At 41.7% G+C, this 18,501-nt stretch overlaps 1 protein-coding gene across 4 annotated transcripts in view; it reads left to right on the forward strand.

The window, feature by feature from the left end:
- Positions 1–18,501, forward strand: part of GSAP (gamma-secretase activating protein) — a gene marked incomplete at both ends in the record, with an annotated part of 90,314 nt that overhangs the window by 8,637 nt on the left and 63,176 nt on the right. For 3 of the 4 annotated variants that reach the window (XM_079711101.1, XM_079711102.1, XM_079711104.1), the window contains 6 exons: positions 2,202–2,278; positions 3,263–3,319; positions 5,264–5,333; positions 5,642–5,695; positions 13,291–13,379; positions 18,395–18,464. In XM_079711101.1, the coding sequence (XP_079567227.1) occupies positions 2,202–2,278; positions 3,263–3,319; positions 5,264–5,333; positions 5,642–5,695; positions 13,291–13,379; positions 18,395–18,464 (417 nt within the window). The remainder of the gene's footprint in view (positions 1–2,201; positions 2,279–3,262; positions 3,320–5,263; positions 5,334–5,641; positions 5,696–13,290; positions 13,380–18,394; positions 18,465–18,501) is intronic. The other variant, XM_079711103.1, reaches the window with a different exon arrangement.

An 18,501-nucleotide genomic window follows, 5' to 3' on the forward strand; every position in this document is an offset into this window, starting at 1 on the left:
AAACTTAGTTCATTCTGTTTACCTTTTCCTAGGCTTGAAATTAGTCTGTGCCACTTTTTCAATATATGATATTGGCCAAATATCTTAACTTCATTGAAATTCAGTTGTTTTACCCATACAATAGGCCTGTAGTACCTTACACAGTATGATTGAGATAGCAATGAGAAATCTGTAAATTATGAAGTGCTGTTCAGCAGTAAGCTGATTGAATCATACTATTATCCTAAGAGACCAAGTGATTATTCTTATTTTTTTAATATTGAGAATGATGTGTCTGATACCTCAATATACATTGAAAAGTGTATATACCCATATATAAGCAACACTTGCCCCGCCTTTGCCCTGCCCCCTGAAGAGCCAGGCAGCTTCTTCTTGTGAGGAGTTGGCAAGAGAGATCTCAGGATGATTCCTAAGTTCTCAGTGAACCATGTCTAAATGTTTTCCACTCCCAGCTCCAGTGCAGGGGTTGAGCTCACCAATTATCCTGATTTCTCTTTTTTTTTTTTTTCCTGCGGTACGCGGGCCTCTCACTGTTGTGGCCTCTCCCGTTGCGGAGCACAGGCTCCGGGCGCACAGGCCCAGCGGCCATGGCTCACAGGCCCAGCTGCTCCGCGGCATGTGGGATCTTCCCGGACCGGGGCACGAACCCGTGTCCCCCGCATCGGCAGGCGGACTCCCAACCACTGCACCACCAGGGAAGCCCATATCCTGATTTTGTGTCTTGATTTTTCCTTTTTAATCAGGAATACAAACTGAAATTTGCTCTGATTTATAGGATATTTTGCATATGTTTTGCCTGGATATTGGAATTTGTCATAATCAACATAATATTTTAACATCTAATAACACTGTTCTTGTGGGGGGGAAATGAGTCAAGTTTAAGCAATTTAATTTTAAGGAAATTGGGGAAATATACTTTTCTTCCCAATTAATGATGATAATTATCAATGCTGTTTCTAACCAGTGTTTAAATCCTTTAACTGTAGAAATCGGAGGAATATCCTAAAATTTTAGAAGAAAAATGATGGTCCGTTAACTTACAAGTTAAATGTTTTGTGTAAAAAATCTTTCTATCTTTTGTCAGATATGGCCTTCATACAGAAAAGTACACAAATCACAAGTGCACAACTCAGTTAGTTTTCACAAAGTGAGGCACACCCATGGAACTAGCACTCAGAGCCAGAAGGAGAAAATTAATAGAACCCCAAAGGTCCTCTTCCTACTCCTGTCCAGCAATCACTCATCTAGCGCAATAGATTCTTTCTGCCAGTTTTTGAAACTTGTGTGTAAATTAAATCATACAGTTTGTACCTTTTTTGGGAGGGGTGAGTATGTGGGGTTCTTTTACTCATTTATGGTGCATGTGATAGCAAGTTAATTCATTTTTATTGTTGTATAATATTCCATTGTTTGAATACACCACAATTTATTCATTCTTTGATGGATATTTTGGGTTTCCAGTTTTGACTATTATGAACCATAGTGCTATATTTATTTATTTATTTTTGGCTGCTTTGGGTCTTTGTTGCCATGTGCAGGCTTTCTCTAATTGCAGCGAGCAGGGGCTACTCTTCTTTGCGGTGTGTGGGCTTCTCACTGCGGTGGCTTCTCCTGTTGCGGAGCACATGCTCTAGGCACGCGGGCTTCAGTAGCTGTGGCACGCGGGCTCAGTAGTTTTGGCTCATGGGCTCTAGAACGCAGGCTCAGTAGTTGTGGTGCATGGGCTTAGTTGCTCTGCGGCATGTGGGATCTTCCCGGACCAGGGCTGGACCCCATGTCCCCTACACTGGCAAGCGGATTCTTAACCACTGCGCCACCAGGAAGTCTCTGAACCATAGTGCTGTAGATGTCATGTGTGTTATTTGCCACAATATGTGTATACTTCTTAGGAGATATATGTACAAGGGCAATTTTTGAGCCATATATATTCAGCTTCAGTAGATTCTGCTGGTTTTTTCCAATGTGTACACTTCCATTAGCAAGGCTCCCTTGAGGTACTTCCTAATCACTGCTCCTTTCCTCTTCCCTAAAGGTCATTACTAGTCTGATCTCTAATAAGATAGATTAGCTTTGCTTGTTTTTAAACTCCATGTAATGGTATGATCAGTATTCTTTTGTATTTAGCTTTTCACACTAATATTGTATTTGTTAGATATGTTTTTAAACATCTGCTAAGTATTAACTTGCTATTATTGTTTCAGGTGTTTTAGAAAACAATTATGAGAGCTTACGTGTACTAAATGTTGAAAGAAATGGAAATATTATTTATACCTATAAGGTATGCCTATATTCTTTTTTTAAATTGTGGTAAAATATACATAACATTAAATTTACCATTTTAACCATTTCTTTTTTTTACAGAGTTTTATGCTGTATCTTATTGAGGGGTAGTGAATAAGACCTGTTGGCATTTAATCTTTAACATATGACTTTTTTTATTTTGTGAGCTTGAATAGGATAATTGAAATTCAGTCTTATGAAATGTTTTCTCTTTTTTAAATAAAAAGCTACACAGTGTCTGACACAGCGCTCAAATGTTTTGAATAGATGAATAGTTTATTTTCTACAGGAAAAATGCCAAGTAAAAGATGTTTAAACCTAATTAATGTTAAATTTTTATCTTTGAGATAATATTAAATATTATTACTGTACATCATCTTTTCAAACATATATGCTCAGACTTTTGAGGTATTATTATTTGACAGTGTGTTTTCAATATTAATTGTTCTAAGGGAAGAAAATTTAACTTTACAGATAACTTTACCATAGTAGTGAAAAGTGGAAGAATAATAACAGTGGTCAGTTTGCTTTGCACAGTTGTATTACTGTACTTTTTTTTCTTTTTGCTTAAAAAAAGTTATTTTAAGTTGTATCTATGAGGATGCTGCGTTAAAGGAGTTGTACGATTCAAAAAGTTTTACTTATAAAAATATCAGGGACTTGTTCTAGCCACTTTCAGTGACCGTCATATATATTCTCTTGCAGAAATAAATGGAAGTACAAAAAGATTCGCTCCTTCACCATGCTCAGTCCTAGGAGACAGGGTCCCCCAGACTCACTGAGCTGTACATTCTTATTCCCTTTCACTCTTTGATCCATCTGACCAGCAGAAACAGGTTCAGTCCCTCTCTGACATACACAGCAGGCTACCTTTAGAGTGCTTGTTGCTAATACTGGTTGAATTATTGCAGGTTTCTTTTAAAACTAGTAACTTCCTAAACAATGACATTTAATAAACATCTAGTTAATTTTTTCTTTTCAGGATGATAAGGGAAATGTCTTCTTTGGATTGTATGATTACCAAACCAAACAAAATGAGGTAAAAATCACCATAGATTATAGTTACTTATTGGTTACTTTACTGCTTTAAAATTTTTCCTTCTTTCTAGATACAACTTCTTATTTCATTTTATTTTCTAAAAATTTAGTTTATATTTCTTTTCCTTCCTTCTCTTCTCCCTTTACCATTATCTTAAAAAAAAAAAAAAAGCGTAAGGAGTCCTGGAACAAAATGTCACCTGGTCTCTTAGTCCTTTGAGATTTAAGCCAAGTTGGCTCAAACCAAGTATCCAATGTTCTGTAGGGATGTAGGAAGTCCACCGCCCTCCCCAGGATTTGTGTGCTCCCAGAAGCTTAGGATCTCATAATGACCTCTGGCTCTGACTTCTGCTTCTGCGTAACCTTTACTGTTCTTGCTTCTCATTACTTCTCACAGATCCAGGTTTAGAACCAGCCTCCTTTTCTTAATCTTTCCTCAAACCACTCACATAAGACATTGGTTAACATGACAGGCTTGTCTAATTCTTGGGGCAAATGGGAGGGAGTCACTTTGTGCCTACATAAAAACAATTTACCAATATTGAGGGACTAAGAAGTCTATAAATGTACACTGGCACAGATGGCACTCCAAAACACATTATTACATGAAAAAAGCAAGTTGCCAGAATAATACATTCCATTTATGTTTAAAAAACTTGTAAGACGAATATACATGTGCCTAAATATATATTAAAAACTCATTTTGAATGATCTGGAAGGCTACAGAGCAAATTACAAACATGTTTCCTTTTCAGAGGAAATTGGAATTGGGTGAATGTAATGGAGAACGTAGACTTTTTGTTTGGTAGTGTTTGCATGTTTTCAACGCTGAGACTCTCCTTGTGTGTTATTTATTAATTAAAAGGATAAAACACTAAAAACTTAAGTGTATACATTCATGACTCTTCTTACTTATAAATAAGAATCCCTTAGAACAAGAGTCAAAGGAAACCAAAATTTCTCACATGAATCCAGAGCCTTCTTATTAACTCAAAGTTCCCTTTTCCTGACTTTTCAACATTTTCTATCATCTTCTGGCCCCTTGATTCTAGTATGTTCTCAGTGGTTCTTTTGTCTGCAGGTACTAATTACCTTCGTAATAGTCTGCAGTCACTGTTTCTCTTAGCCTGCTCTCTCCTGAAGTCTAAGGCTCTATCTTTCCTTATCCTCTAAGTGTATTTTAAGAGAGTTTACTTAATATAACCATGATTGCCTCCAGTTCCTCAAGCTGCACCTCACATCCTCCTTCTGCATGACCACTTTAATTTTCTTTACTATTCCGGGAAATGGAATCTTGCAACAATCAAACAGCAAGAAAATAAAAATAAAGATCAAATAAAAAAGAAGACTGCTTGGCCAGTCTTCTAAATATGGGAGTCCTTTAGGGGATGCACTTGTGACAGTCTGTTAGACATAGTTAATCAGGTCATAGTCATGTAATGTGATTAGCGTTACTTGCCTCAATAATCATGATAGCTAACACTTGAGTACTTATTATGTGTGGCAGACATTGTAGTAAGTACTTTCACATGGATTATCTAACTCACCCCTTCTAAGGATCTCCTGAGATAGGTTGTATTATGATTCCTGTTTTACTGACGGAAGGATAGAGAGGTTGAATAACTCATCTAAAGTCACACAGCTAGCAAGTGGCAGAGTTAGGATTTGAACCTGGGTCTAGCTTGGCTCCAAGTTCTATGCTCTTAACCACTATACTATATTGTCTCATGGTTAAGTTTCAGTGCCAAAGATGGCCTACAATAGCAAACTTTTTTCTTAGAAAATAATCTGAAACTTCTCAGTATGGATAAACTGGTTCACTGGTGGTTCTTTAATAAAATGCTTTGCCACAGTGATACTTGCTGGAGAGCTGAATGGGAATTGCATTCATGAAATTGTTGTTTAACATGAAACTCCAAATTAAAAAATACTTCTGTTTTAATAGCATCTCTATACATTTGAGAAAGACTTGCAAGTTGTCAGTTGCTCGGTCAACAGGGAGAGAACTTTGCTGGGTAAGTTGAACTCTTTCATTGCTACAAGTCAAGAACTAAACTACATTTTTTTAGTTTCAAAGTATTGAATTTTTGCAATATTCGATCATTCTATAATAATGGTTTTCTGTGAGAAGATGCATTTGGGAGATTAGATTTGAAATAAAGAATCTGTAGAGTCTATCTACAAAAAAGAATACTTTGTATTTCACCTTAATCATCCACTGACAGCTTTGAGCCCTCACTTATTTTGGATATAAAATGGTAAACTTTAACAAGCCGCTGTATGGATCATTTGCTAATGGATTATATTTTTCTTTTTCCATTAGCCGCAAGTTTAGTTCAAGCTGCTAAAGAAGAAAGAAGGAATGAGCTTCAACCAGGTAAGAAATTACAGTTTTTAGTACTTGTTGAGAGTTGAAGATTTATTGAACTACTAAGTCAAATTGCAAACATTTTTACAAATAGCTTTATCTCAGAATAAAAAGCCAAAGGTCATGTCAAGCATGAAAGAGAGGCTTCTTTACATTTTTTCCAAGTAAACAAGAAAGTACAGAAAATAATATAACAGTGAATAATAGAAATATTAAAAAGGCAATTAGCATCTGTAGACTGAACATGGAGAACACACTAGAAACCCTACAGGCAGAAGCTGGTACAAAAGGTTGGGAAGATGTTAGTATTGCTTGGAGAATGCCATTTTATCCTGGTATCTGGTGAACTTCTAACCAACACATATTGCATTATGAATAGTCCACCAATTCTAAATAAAAATCAGTTCTACTCATTTGCCGAGGCCCACTTCATAGTTGATTACTTATATGATTCCCTCCCTCACTTCCTTTTAACATTTTTTATCATCCATCTGTCCAGAACTCAAGAAATATGGAGTGCCTGCAGTGGGTCAGGCCCAATGCACAGCGCTGGGGATACAATGGATGCAAGAGAGGAGTGGCGATTCCCCACACAGCGAGCTATAGGGTCTAGTGGTAGGCGGGGTGCCCCATGAGGCATGTGTCCCATCTCCAAAGTTGGGCAATAAAGCCTAGTGGGACCAGCTTTTCAATTTATCAAGAGAAGTATGGACTTTTATGTAAACTTTTAAGTTTTAAATGTTGGCCCAGATATATATTTTTTTAATAAATAAATTTATTTATTTATTTACTTTTGGCTGCGTTAGGTCTTTGTTGCTACGCATGGGCTTTCTCTAGTTGCGGCGAGCGGGGGCTACTCTTCATTGCGGTGCGTGGGCTTCTCACTGAGGTGGCTTCTCTTGTTGCAGAGCATGGGCTCTAGGCTTGTGGGCTCCAGAGCGCAGGCTCAGTAGTTGTGGCACATGGGCTTAGTTGCTCCGCGGCATGTGGGATCTTCCCGGACCAGGGCTCGAACGCGTGTCCCTAGCATCGGCAGGTGGATTGCTAACCACTGCGCCACCAGGGAAGTACCAGCCAGATATTTAAAAAAAAATTCTCTTCAGGCAATGATAACCACCTGTGGCTGGATCCAGCCTGTGGACTACCATTTTTCAACCTCTGGTCAGGTAGATCGCATGTCGGTCTCTTTCTATTCCTGTCCTGCAGTGCTTTCCATCTCTTCTGTTTGTTTGGCACTTAAGCTCCTTCTTTTGTTAGTAGAGTTCCCACTCGGATGTATTTTCCTGCAGTTATGTGTGATGGAAAAACCCTTTATAAATACCTTCCAGTGAGGCTTATGAGGCAGTCCTGGGCTCCCACAGAGCCAGCTTAGAGTGTCAAGGGAACCAGAACTGAGTCTGGATGGGACCTTCTCAGGGACCTCAGCAGAACAGTTTACGAGAGATGTTGGCGGGCAGAAGGCTTTCCCTGAAATCTCATCATTGTTTTACTCACCCTAACCTTCCCTCCTGCCATGTTATACTGAGAACCTCCGCAGTCCTCTTCCCTCTTCTGTGTCATGTCCTCCTCTGTTTTTTTTTTTTGTGTGTGTGGCTGGGTTGGGTCTTCGTTGTTGCATGCGGGCTTTCTCTAGTTGCGGCGAGCAGAGGCTACTATTCGTTGTAGGGCGTGGGCTTCTCATTGCGGTGGCTTGTCTTTGTTGCGGAGCACGGGCTCTAGGCTCACAGGCTTCAGTGGTTGTGGCTCTCGGGCTCTAGAGCGCAGGCTCGGTAGTTGTGGTGCACGGGCTTAGTTGCTCCGTGGCATGTGGGATCTTCCCAGACCAGGGCTTGGACCCGTGTCCCTTGCATTGGCAGGCGGATTCTTAACCACTGTGTCCCCAGAGAAGTCCCTCATGTCCTCCTCTTAGCACCGTCTGCTCCTCTTAGAATTAGGTGCAATGCTTAATTCAGAGATGATGGAAATGGACTAGCTGAAGCAAGATAGGTTCTAAAACATTGGTGTTCTGACTCCTAAAACAAGGGAATGGATGTGAGCCTGATCTCCTGGGCTAATAGTTGCTTGTGTTCATCCCAATTATGAGGCTAGGCATCTGTACAGAACCTTGGATTAGGTCCCTGTGCCTCCCAGTTCTTTTTGAAACCTTATTCCTTTGAGCCTTAGAAATTTCTTACTATGTTGGTAAACCCAGTAGAAACTATAATCTTTACATGATATTTACCATCTATGCCTAATTGTCATGCAGAAGAGTGGCAATTATGTATATCATAGAATGTACTTTCAGGCCAAATTGTAAGTTTGATTTGATTACAACATTAAATCCTATTCAGGTAATGTTACTAAGCCTTGAAAATTTGATGTACCTCTTGTGAGATTATCTGCTCACATCTTTTTTTTTTTTTTTTTTTTTTTTTTGCGGTACGCGGGCCTCTCACTGCTGTGGCCTCTCCCGTTGCGGAGCACAGGCTCCGGACGTGCAGGCTCAGCGGCCATGGCTCACGGGCCCAGCCGCTCCGTGGCACGTGGGATCCTCCCGGACCGGGGCACGAACCCGTGTCCCCTGCATCGGCAGGCGGACTCCCAACCACCGCGCCACCAGGGAAGCCTGCTCACATCTTTTAAAATAGTAGAATGAATAGTGTTAATTTTTGTATTGGAAACCCTATACTTTATCTTAGCTCACCTTTTATACCAGCCACTACAGTGAGAACCAGCTCTGCCCAAATGTAATGTGACAGGCAGTGCCTCACCTCAGCTGCTCTACCTACTTGTCACTTTTTGCCCGGAGCCCTTGGGAAAATCTGCTAACCACCTGCATGTGTACCACCTGGAAGTATGTTTGGAAAGGATTTCCAATAGGATAAGCCATGACCAATCGGGGGGCAAGGAGCTGAAGGATAAATGCTCCCCCTTTCCAGCCCTAAAGTGGATGGTTCTGAGGTGCACTCCATGCAAGGTGGTCAGTCAGTTGACAGTGCCTGGACACTGCATACTCTTCTTCCCGATTTCACTGTCCCCACTCCCTTGTGCCAGCACCTCGGGGCTAAAGTGATCCTGTCCCCTGAGATGACTTCTTGTTTTAGTTTGGGTTTCCCCCGTAAGTAAAGTCTGAGGCAAGTATTTGAGCCCAGTTCGTTTATTTGAGGGATGATCCTAGGAAACACTATTAAAGGAGAGTTTAAACAGAGATCTGAAAGGAGGGAGCAAGCGTGTGCCACGGGGAAGCACATTTCTGGCAGAACGAACAGCCAGTGCAAAGGCCCTGAGGCCAGAGTACTTGGTAGACTCACTGTTCGAGGATAGTGAGGTCAGTGAGGCTGGAGTGGCATGAGCAGCGGCAGAGTGGTGGGAACTGAGGCCAGCGGGAAATGAGGGTAAGGTGCAGACAGATCACGGAGACACTTACGAGGCCTTTTGTTCAGTTCAGATTTCAGAAATCATGTGACCAGGAAGACCTATAGGATCTATTGTAGTGATTCGTCCTTTGAACAAATATTTTGCAAATATTTTGCCTTTCACAAAGACTTATTTTATCTGTCCATGAATAACCTGATAAGCCATTTGATTATAAAATGTAGTTTGCCTCAGGGTATTAACACTCTGTTGCTTATAATGAGATTCTTCCATTGCAAATGAGACAAACTGTAACATCTCTCAAATGAGCAAGATAGGGTTCCTTGGTCTACATACTTTACAGTAAGGTTTTTGTCAACAGTGCTTCTCTTATTGGCTGAGGCCATGGCAGACTTAATGTCTTATTTAGAAAATGGCCTTCCATAGGGGCCAGGCTTAGGTGCCCCTTTCACTCTCCCTGGTGGCGTTATGTTTGCCCCAAGGTACAACAGGTCCTTTGATTCCAGAGCTCTAATAACCAGAGCTTCTTCACAACCAGACTCTCCTGGACTCTTCCAACCTTGTCACCGTTTCACCTGCATCAGACCAGGTTCTTTCTTCTGCTCACTCTTCATCCTCCCAATGCCATGCCTATTCCTGTGCTTTAAAAAATATATTTTTTTAAAATTCACTTTAAACAAAACAAAACAAAAATGTTCATCCATTTCTCCGCACCCCTCGTCTACCCCCACCTCCTGCAACCACCAATCCGTTCTCTGTCTCTATAAGCTTGGTTTTGGGTTTGGTTTGGTTTGGTTTTTTTGATTCCACATATAAGAGAGATCATACGGTATTTGTCTTTTATTAAAGTACAGTTGATTTACAGTGTTGTGTTAGTTTCTGGTGTACAGCAAAGTGATTCCGTTATACATATATGTAGTTTTTCAGATTATTTTCCTTTATACAAGGTTATTACAAGGTATCGAGTATAGTTCCCTGTGCTGTACACTCAGACCTTGTTGGTTATCTATTTTATACGTAGTAGCATGTCTCTGTTAATCCCAAATTCCTAATTTATCCCTCCCCTTCCGCTCTGGTAACCGTAAGTTTGTTTTCTGTCTGTGAATCTGTTTCTTTTCTGTAAATAAGTTCATTTGTATCGTTTTTTTAGATTTCACATATAAGTGATATCATATATTTGTCTTTCTCTGTCTGACTTAACTTCGCTTAATACGATAATCTCTAGGTCCAACCATGTTGCAGCAAATGGCGTGATTTTGTTCTTCGTTTGACTTGCTTCACTTAGCATAGTACCCTTGAGGTCCATGCGTGTTGTCCCTTTTGATCCTGCCGCTCTCCTTCCTGTGCCTGGACCTACCTTGCCCTTCAGTGATGCCCTCCCAGTCTCCAGTGATAACTGGGTTCTCCGAATTCTTGAGACAACTTTAAGCGCTTCATGGAATCAGCAGATTTTGTGGACGAAAATGATTGTAGAAATGATCTGATTCTGTAGTTTTCCACTTTATTTTGTAAATAACAAAGCACTGGGAATCCCCTGATGGTCCAGTGGTTAGGACTTGGCGCTTTCACTGCCAGGGCCTGGGTTCAATCCCTGGGCAGGGAACTGAGATTCCGCAAGCCACACATGGTGCGGCCAAAAACAACAACAGAAAAAGCCCCCAAAGCACTCAGGGCTAGGAAAGCTTCATGATGTGCTGAAAAGTATATATTAGGTTAGTGGCAGATTTTAAACTAGAACCGATGTCCCTAGAATCCTAATCCAGAGTGCTTGCTGTTACACTATGGAATCACATGGTATGTTATTGAGAGACATTCCTGTTTACACAATTACTCTTATCATTAAACTACTTATATTAGTTAAGTATCTGGGCCGCCCTAAAGAAGCAAAAAATTAGTGTAGGAAGATGGTTTCTGACCTTGATAATCCTCCCATTTTAAAGGCAAGTGAATTTAGCTGATAGCTGGGTATCTCATCTGGGAACAGATTCACTGACAAAAAGGCCGAGTAGAAAGTGATTCCTTATTTTTTCAATGAGAAGATTCCCTTGCCTGCCCCCCAGAAACCTTTTTCCCCCAAAAGGAATATATAAGCTTTTAGGGCAAAAGATGAAACAGTCAAATATCAGCTTCTACTATTTACTATGTTAAACTAGTTATATACACTTAAAACAACATAATAAGGAAAATTACTTTTTTTCTCACTCTCACAGAACATTTTTATTCTGTTTTTTTCCACAAGTATCTTTGACACCAATCTCTCTCTTATTCTTAGGGCCACTTTTTGAGTCATCAAGCAGATTCCCAAAGTACCTCACCTTTACCTTGTCCCAGTTATTAGAAATATAGCCCCTTTGAATTGTGAATGATCCTGTCACTGGATTTTTATTCTAAGCTACAAGTACCCGTCAACCAAGCAATACTTATTTTTCATTTGTTCTGTCATTGTGTATCTGTGATCCCACATAATAACTCACTCACGGCTTTGCTTTTTTAGTAATCTCTAAAAAGGTGTGTTTACAGAGATATCCAGTCCTCACAATTGTGAGGCAATATCCCAGAAATTGTTTTATATTCTTTACCTTTTTTTTTTTCCTTTTTCTTAACATAAAGCAGTGCTGTTAGGTTACTTTCTTAAATAGTGAAAATAGAGATAACTGGTACTGATTCAATTCCAGGCTGCTGCACCATCCCCAAATTGTAAATTATTATTCAAAATAAAGTCACCAAGTTAGAAAGAGAAAAACAAATATCGCATATTAACACATATATGTGGAATGTAGAAAAATGGTACCGATGAACCGGTTTGCAAGGCAGAAATAGAGACACAGATATAGAGAACAAACGTATGGGCCCCAAGCGGGGGTGGGGTGGTGGGATGAACCGAGAGAGTGACATTGACATACATACACTAATATGTATAAAATAGATAACTAATAAGAACCTGCTGTATAAAAATAAATAAAATAAAACTCAAATCAAAAATAAATGACAGGGCTTCCCTGGTGGCGCAGTGGTTGAGAGTCCGCCTGCCGATGCAGGGGACACGGGTTCGTGCCCCGGTCTGGGAAGATCCCACATGCCGCGGAGCGGCTGGGCCCGTGAGCCATGGCCACTGAGCCTGTGCTCCGGAGCCTGTGCTCCGCAAGGGGAGAGGCCACAACAGTGAGAGGCCCGCCTAACCGCAAAAAAAAAAAAAAAAAAAAAAAAAAAAATAAATGACAGTGTGTTGGCTCTCACCAGACTTAAAAATAAAGTTTTATGCATAGGAAAAAAAAAAAAAGTCACTGAGAAAGCACCTGAGAATATTAGTCATGATAAGAACTCAAATATAAGGCAACTCCTTTTCTGAGGAGGGGAACGTTTGGCCTAAATTTGGATATCCCCATTCTAGCCTGCGTCCCACACTTCCTCCTAATTGCTATCTTTTATGACATTTGCTTCGATGTGGCACTGAGGAAGTAAGTGAGTCTTTATCCATGCAGCTCCGCAACCCTTCCTGAGGGAGGCCAAGCCCCTGTCCTAACTGCTGTCAACCGTAACACATTCATGCATCAGAAATATCTTTATACTTTCCTACACAAACAATATGCAGAATTGCAGTGACACTGAACTGAGTTGTATTTGCTTAGACTTAGAAGCTGAGAGGGCCAGTGAAATGATGGTGAAATGGGTAGGAGCTTGTTCCTCATTCCGTGTACGTTGACTTCTCCTTTATGATATATATATATTTTTAATTAATTTAACTTTTATTTTTAGCCGCGTTGGGTCTTCGTTGCTGCGTGTGGGCTTTCTCTAGTTGTGGCGAACAGGCTTCTCAGTGCGGTGGCTTCTCTTGTGGAACACGGGCTCTAGTCGTGCGGGCTTCAGTAGTTGTGGCATGTGGGCTCAGTAGTTGTGGCTCGCGGGCTCAAGAGCGCAGGCTCAATAGTTGTGGCTCACGGGCTTAGTTGCTCCGCAGCATGTGGGATCTTCCCAGACCAGGGCTCGAACCCGTGTCCCCTGCATTGGCAGGCGGATTCTTAACCACTGCACCATCAGGGAAGTCCAATGCTGTTTTCTTTAAGTTTTAAGAAGTCTCAAAGTTTGGGTTTTAAGAAGTCTCAAAGTCAATTTTAAGGCAAATACTTTTGTTTGTGGAGTAGCTAATACAATAAGTAATACATTTTACATTTCCAAAGTTCAGACCTATGTGGAGGAGATAATTTGTGATATTCTGGACTTTGCTACTAAAAGCGTCCTTTACGTTATAGGTTCAAGGTGCTTAACTTTGTTGGTCGAGATCCACCCCATTAACAATGTGAAGGTTCTAAAAGCAGTGGATAGCTATATTTGGGTACAGGTAAGTGAGCATATCTTTATCATTTATCTCATTAATCAAAAAGCATGAAACCTAGAGGCAGTGGTGTTACAAAGTTCTTTCACACACATTATCACATTTTCCTCAAAGCAATCCAGTGAATGAGTATGGCTGGAATTAACAGCTCTTCCTTTGCAAACATGAAAATCAAAACTCAAACCTAGCTCTCTGTCTCTATTATATCATGGTTTGTCTAATGGTACTATAATGTTTTTACATGATAAAATATAGAATATCAAAACACATTTAAAGGAAGTTAAAAATGGTTTATCTAATGTGTTCATAGAGTTGACAGAGTAAATACCTATGATTAAATGATATAATTAATCCCTGAATTTATCAACTCTGTGAATCGATGCAGAAGCACTGTGTGTATAACACAAGTAGACTAGATATAGTCAATTCTCATTACTTGCACATAGAATTTGCAAATTCTACTACCCACTAAAATTTATTTGTTACCCCAAAATCAATACTCATGGTGCTTTCACAGTCATTTGCAGACATGGGCAAAGCAGTGAAAAAATTTTCAACTGATGCGCATGTTCCCAGATGAGGTAGAACAAGGTGACACTGCCTTCTTTTTTTTTTTTTTTTTTTTTTGCAGTACGCGGGCCTCTCTCTGTTGTGGGCTCTCCCACTGCGGAGCACAGGCTCCGGACGCGCAGGCCCAGCAGCCATGGCTCACGGGCCCAGCTGCTCCACGGCATGTGGGATCCTCCCGGATCGGGACACGAACCCGTGTCCCCTGCACTGGCAGGCGGACTCTCAACCACTGCGCCACCAGGGAAGCCCCCCGACACTGCCTTCTTGATTCGGTTCTCAGACTGCAAACAAAGGTTGTTTTCACAGTCAACTTAGTGCCACGTTTTTCGCACTCTTTGGCTTTTCTTGGTGATTTCGCTGTTTAAAATGTCCCCCAAGTGTGTTGCTGAAGTGCTGTCTCATGCTCCTACGTGCAAGAAGGCTGCGATATTCTTTTCAGAGAACACGTGTGTTAATTAGATAAACTTCATTTAGACATTATCTTATAGTACTGTTGACTGAGTTCAATGCTAGCGAATCAACAGCATATATGAAAGAAAGTGTCTTTTAAACAGGAACACACATTAGACAAAGTTTTGTTTTAATTTATTGACAAAAATGTTGTAACTAGAGGCTCACACGTTCCTATCCCTGTATTTCCCTTGGGAGCAATGGTTCAGTTTTCAGTGTTTTTGGTGACTTTATGGAACATAACTACCGCAGAGAACAAGAATCAACTATCCGTATTCATGCAGGGTTGATGCACAATTGCCTTGTGTAGCCTCTCCCTCCCCCCAGCCACTCCCAGCCTCTGGCTGTGGGTCTCCCTCTTGCAATGTGTGTTGGGAGAGAGGGTTGTCTCTCGTGTGCCCAGTCGTCCACTGTCAGCCAGTCCTCACAGTGGTGCATTTCGCCACCACTCCTGGCTTCTCTGTGGGCCGCTGCTCCCTGCCAGACAGGGCCTGGCGTGGAGCTTCTAAGCTGCGTTCCCTCCCCCAGGAAGCCACTCTGTTTATGCTGTCATCAGTGCAGGGCTGACTGTGGGACACTTCCCTTTCCTGGCCTGTTATTTTGGTTTCCTTAGCATCTTTATCCAGGGCTGTGTAGGCAGTGGAGATATTATTGAAGGATGAGGCCAACTAAAAGGTAATTAGAGCGTAGGAAGGAAAAGGTTTTTACAAGTGTATGGTTGCACTACATTGTGAACATATTAAAAATTACTGAATTGTATACTTAATAGTGAAAATTGTGAATAGTGAATGTTGTGTTGTGTGCATTTTATCTTAATTAAAAAAAAATTAAGGGGCTTCCCTGGTGGCGCAGTGGTTGAGAGTCCGCCTGCCGATGCAGGGGACACGGGTTCGTGCCCTGGTCCGGGAAGATCCCACATGCCGTGGAGCGGCTGGGCCCGTGAGCCATGGCCGCTGAGCCTGCGCGTCCGGAGCCTGTGCTCCGCAACGGGAGAGGCCACAACAGTGAGAGGCCCGCGTATTGCAAAACAATAAATAAATAAATAAAAGTACAAGATGCATGATGTCATCTGTAGGCCAAAAGAAAAGTCCCCACCCACATGAAGTGGACCCACACTAATCCTGTGGGCCCATCTCAGTTCCTAGCCCTGCTGCCCGCTCCTCAGGCTTAGGCCTCTGGAGAGAGAAACTCCTCCAGGCCTCCATCCATGGCAAATCCCCACCTTCTTCCTCTCTGCCTTCTGCTCTCCATTAGAGAGACACTGTTCACTGTCCATGGAGTTTGGTCCTGCCCTGCGATCTCTCTCCTTTTTCTTACCAGAACGTCCATGATGATTTCCAGTAGTACATTTCCCTAAGTCTACATGTGCAGCTTTGACCCCCTTCATGGAGGCACTTCAGCAAGACAGTCGTGAGTGGGGTCTGGATCCCAATCTGGGATCCTTGGAGAGTTCCCCACCAGCATGATTGCATCTTCCAGATAGTTCCATTGGGTAATTACACACTCGTCTACATGCCTGTAGTACATACCTTCCATCGATGAATATTAATCAGAGTCTAGCCCGATATTTACAAGATAAATATTTTCCTAATATGATATAATGTAATCTATATAGATTCCTACTCACAATGCAGACAAAACAAAACAAAACCCCACAAAATGTTGCACACTTTTGTAGAGCTCTGTCTGAACCCTGTCTATGTGTATTCTCACTTCTAGGCCTTGCTTCAGGGTTGCCTCAAATTAGAAAGAAAAACAACCACCACCTGAATGGAACTTTTAAAATTACGTTTTCACTGATTGCCTCAGAGAGACCAGGCAAAGGTTTAGAACTGGTCAGCACCTTAGTCCAGGTCACAGTCCTAAGCCAGCAGGGTCTGGCCACCTCTGTAGACCCAGAAGAGGCCAAATCTGTAGTTTCTCCTTTTTTTTTTTTTTTTTTTTTGCATTACGCGGGCCTCTCACTGTTGTGGCCCCTCCTGTTTCAGAGCACAGGCTCCGGATGCGCAGGCTCAGCGGCCATGGCTCACGGGCCCAGCCGCTCCGCAGCATGTGGGATCTTCCCGGACCAGGGCATGAACCCGCGTCCCCTGCTGCGGCAGGTGGACTCTCAACCACTGCGCCACCAGGGAAGCCCTCTCCTTATTTTGAGGCACTGAGTGTTTGCTCTTCCATTATCTCTGTGGTGTCACTCATCATTGCTTCTCCCCAACCCCAGTACACAAAGTATCCTTTTTTTTTTTAAGATTGTTTTTTGATGTGGACCATTTTTAAGATCTTTATTGAATTTGTTACAATATTGCTTCTGTTTTATATTTTGGTTTTTTGGCCAAGAGGCATGTGGGATCTTAGCTCCCCGACCAGGGATTGAACCCACACCCCCTGCATTGAAAGGCAAAGTCTTAACCACTGGACTGCCAGAGAAGTCCCCAAAGTATCCTTATTGATGGGCACAATTTCACAAATCAGCAGATAATAAAGTCTGTATTATTCTCGTAGCTGAATTCTGCATTCCTGTCTCTTTTACAGTTTTGAGGTTTTTGCTGTGAAGAATGGTATATAGTTAGGGGCTTCCCTGGTGGCGCAGTGGTTGAGAGTCCGCCTGCCAACGCAGGGGACACGGGTTCGTGCCCGGTCCGGGAGGATCCCACATGCCGCGGAGCGGCTGGGCCCGTGAGCCATGGCCGCTGAGCCTGTGCGTCCGGAGCCTGTGCTCTGCAACGGGAGAGGCCACAGCAGTGAGAGGCCCGCGTACCGCAAAAAAAAAAAAAAAAGAATGGTATATAGTTTTGTTTTTCTGAAAGGGAAACTGGACTATAAACAATTTTAAAAGTTGACCAGTTCTAGGGACTTCCCTGGTGGTCCAGTGGTTAAGGCTCCACCCTTCCACTGCAGGGGGCAGAGCTTCGATCCCTGGTCCGGGAACTAAGATCCCGCATGCCTCATTGTGCAGCCAAAAAAATATAAATAAATAAATAAATAAATAAATAAATAAATAAATAAATAAAAAATTTAAAAAGTTGACATGTTCTATTTCCAATTTGTCATTATGAAAAGTTAGGACACCAGGTAATATATTTTGTCAAAATTTTTCCTAGTCTTTAGAGAGGCTGCAGGCTTTAAAACAGGGACATGAAAAGTTATGTTCTTTCAGTATGCTTTAAGGTTTGGAGGGAAAACCCAAAATTCGCCAGTGGATCTTATCTAGTAAGCTGTCCTTCATGTTGCAAAATGAAACTGCTGATTTATAGTTACCCTTTTGATGATGAAAGAATTAAGTCACTGGAGTTATCCCATGGCCAGTTTTCCCTCATTATCACAGCTGACAGTGTCAGGCCTTGTGTTTCTGGCTGCCTGCTTTGTCCTGTGGGCTGACAAATAAGGGTGGGCACAGAGGAGGAGGAGTGGGGTGGATCAAGCCTTTTCTTCCCAGTGGCAGTCATTCTGTGCTTTGAGGTAAATCCTCCACCACTTGCCACACTGTGATTCACTATCCTTTCCTGGAAAGTCCCTGGTTCTGTTTTGCTTTTTCTCTTGCATGTGGGACTTTGGAAGTTGTCACGGAGAGTACATTTACTTGGCTCTCAAATTAAATACTAGGGTTAGCTGCACAACAGATTATATCAGTCACTCTTTTTTGGTGCATGTGAAACAGAACTTTCTGTACAAATGTTATTTACGTTGCTTCTGATTGGCTTCAGGATCCCATATTCCAAATAGGAAGCACCATCCCTAGAAACGGCTTACACTTTAACCTGTCTAAATGAATCGTGCTGGACCTGTGATCAATCCCCCCCTGGAAAACTGAGCTCCTGAAAGTGTCCCCTTTTCTTCCTTGCTTCCATCTGTAATGTGTGTGTGTGAATGTGATTCGCCTAAACTATTCTGTGGTTCCCAGTCCCTTCTATGGTCTGTAGTAGTATAGTGATCAAACACAACTTTTGAAATAATTGTGTAAGCAAGGTAGTTGCTTATGATTCTGATTAATTTCCTTTTCACAGTTCCTCTACCCACACGTTGAAAGTCACCCTCTACCAGAGAATCATCTGCTACTGATTTCAGAAGAGAAATGTAAGTATATCGTGAGGACTTCATGAACGGCGCATCT

This window comes from Hyperoodon ampullatus, assembly GCF_949752795.1.
Source record: "Hyperoodon ampullatus genome assembly, chromosome: 9".
NCBI classification, from domain to species: domain Eukaryota; kingdom Metazoa; phylum Chordata; class Mammalia; order Artiodactyla; family Ziphiidae; genus Hyperoodon; species Hyperoodon ampullatus.